Source organism: Grammomys surdaster, unplaced genomic scaffold (assembly GCF_004785775.1).
Source record: "Grammomys surdaster isolate TR1022 unplaced genomic scaffold, NIH_TR_1.0 125928, whole genome shotgun sequence".
Taxonomy (NCBI): Eukaryota; Metazoa; Chordata; class Mammalia; order Rodentia; family Muridae; genus Grammomys; species Grammomys surdaster.
Genome location: NW_021620751.1, coordinates 1,025,038 through 1,027,147, shown reverse-complemented (window position 1 = coordinate 1,027,147; position 2,110 = coordinate 1,025,038). Strand labels below are relative to the sequence as shown.

Sequence of the window (2,110 nt, the reverse complement as noted above, 5' to 3'; positions counted from 1 at the left end):
AAATATTGCAAGGAATGGCTTCCTTTACTGCTTGCCCTCTTCACACCTCTAAAATCTAATATGGAAGATTTTATACTAAGGTAAGTTACAAAACTGAAACCCAGGAAGTGCTGAGACTCTTGGTTTTAAAATTACCCTTTAATATATTTTGCTTTGTGACCTCTATCCATGAATATCTGTATTTTCTAAGTCTAATATACTTGCCTTAAGTGCCCACAATATTTTTTTTAAAGATTTTTCTTGCTGAGTAACTTCTTAGACATTACGACTATCTTTTAACCCTTCATGTATGTCTATGTGGCTTCCCTTATGTTACTGGTTTTACATCATGAGATCGTCTGGTTCTTCTTTCAGCAGTTTGAAGAGACCGGAGTCGGTGATAGATAAGTCCTCCTTGTGCTTAAGGGAATCTACTATAGAGGTTATTGAAGGAAGCTCCTCTGTGACATTAGTGACAGACTCTGTTGTATCATTTTCAGGCAAATCTGTTGTGTCAACGTGGGGTTCCTCCATGATGTTGTTAGTGTCTGAGGCAGTGACAATGAAGTCGTACCTGGATTCAACAGCAGTGAGCAGAACAGCGTGGGACTCTGCCTCACTTGCAGTCTCTTTGTCCATCCAATCATTAACTCCATCAGTCGATTCCTCATCAGTTAAAGGATCTTCCGGATTATCTTTGGGCTTTTCAGCTGAGTTAGTGAGTTCAAAAACAGTGATAAATTTTTCTTCTTCGGAGTCACTTAATTTAGTCACAGCTTTGGGCCTATCTTCTGAAACAATCAAGTTGATCTCAGGTATGTTCTCTTCTGCAATGTTGGCTATGTCTGGAATGGTGGTGACCTCCTCTTCAGTAGAGGGAGGGATTTCAGCCTCAGGACTAAAGGAGTCAGCGACCTGGACAGCTCCATCATCAGGATCATCTGAGTTGGTTGAGGTATTTTCATCAGTTTTGGTATTTTCATCTGGAAGTGCAGAGTCCTCCTCCTCCTCACTGCCAGTACTGTCCTCAAGTGTGCCAGAGGGCTCAGTAGGGGGTATGACTTCTTCGTCTCCTGTGTCAATGGTGTCTAAGAGAATATCTTCTTTTGCCATGTTATTACTGGGAAGATCTATTAAAGAAACAGTACCAACTGGGGATGAGATGTTTCCAATTTTCACTGGAATGAAATTTTCAGTAATTGACTCCTTAGGTTTAGAGTTTGTAGTTTCAGTCGGAGTGGTAATTTCTTTCTCGGGAAGAGTCGTTGATTTCAGACTGCCTTCAATATCATCTTCTAATTTCAGTTTTTCCTTTGTAGGTGTGAGCTTGTTGACTGTAGTTGAAAAATCACCGTCCGGTGTGCAGTCATTTACTGAAGTAATGTGGTCTCCTTCAGAGGTAATAGTTGTTTCTGATTTAGGAATGGTGTTGTCAGCCCCAAAGAAAATGTCTGCTTCCGTTGGTGTTTTACTGTTGTCTCTTGGAGGTCGAGAATAAATTTTGGGGGATCCATCTTCAGCCATGGGGCAGGGGGGCACTGAGCACTCTCGCAGATCTTTCCTCTGGGCTTAGTGGCATCCCTGGACAGGGGAGTACTGCCCAGTATAGTGACTGAAGCCTTGGTCATTATGGGGATTGTTACATCAATCACCCAGGTAATGACAGGGGCTCACCATGGAGGCTGTTTCTTGGCTGTGATTACACATTTCCTAGAATGAGTATTAATATTAGAAGGAAAGAAGATAGAGTTCTGACTATAAAATAAAAAGTTCATACTAAGTATTTTACTTTTAAAAAACCTAGTATTTACTATGTTTCTGCTTACAAGTATATGCCTTCTGACTTGGCTCTGGCGCCCCTTGACATAGTCGTACTCAAGCCTGCTAGATACTTTGTGGTTTAGTGTCAATAACTGAGACTCCAGATGACTGAAGGCTCTCAGAATCTTTTTGAAGTCAATTATTTTACAAGTAAGTGACCCAATATTATTGGAGGCAGAGCTATTCTTTTCTCTGAGATGCATGGTGTTTAAATGACTAAAACTTAAAAATACTTTTGATAGTGAAGAAAAATAAGATAATTTTGTAGCAGAGACTTCTATTCTTTTCTTCTGAGAGAGAAATATTATTT

General features: G+C 40.2%; 1 protein-coding gene across 1 annotated transcript; it reads right to left on the bottom strand.

Annotated features, from left to right (window-relative positions):
- Nucleotides 1-321: 321 nt before the first annotated feature.
- Nucleotides 322-1,503, bottom strand: Cabs1 (calcium binding protein, spermatid associated 1). Its single transcript, XM_028752577.1, has one exon. It carries the CDS (start codon nucleotides 1,501-1,503, stop codon nucleotides 322-324), a length of 1,182 nt encoding a protein of 393 aa, XP_028608410.1.
- Between the last annotated feature and the right edge of the window lie 607 nt (nucleotides 1,504-2,110).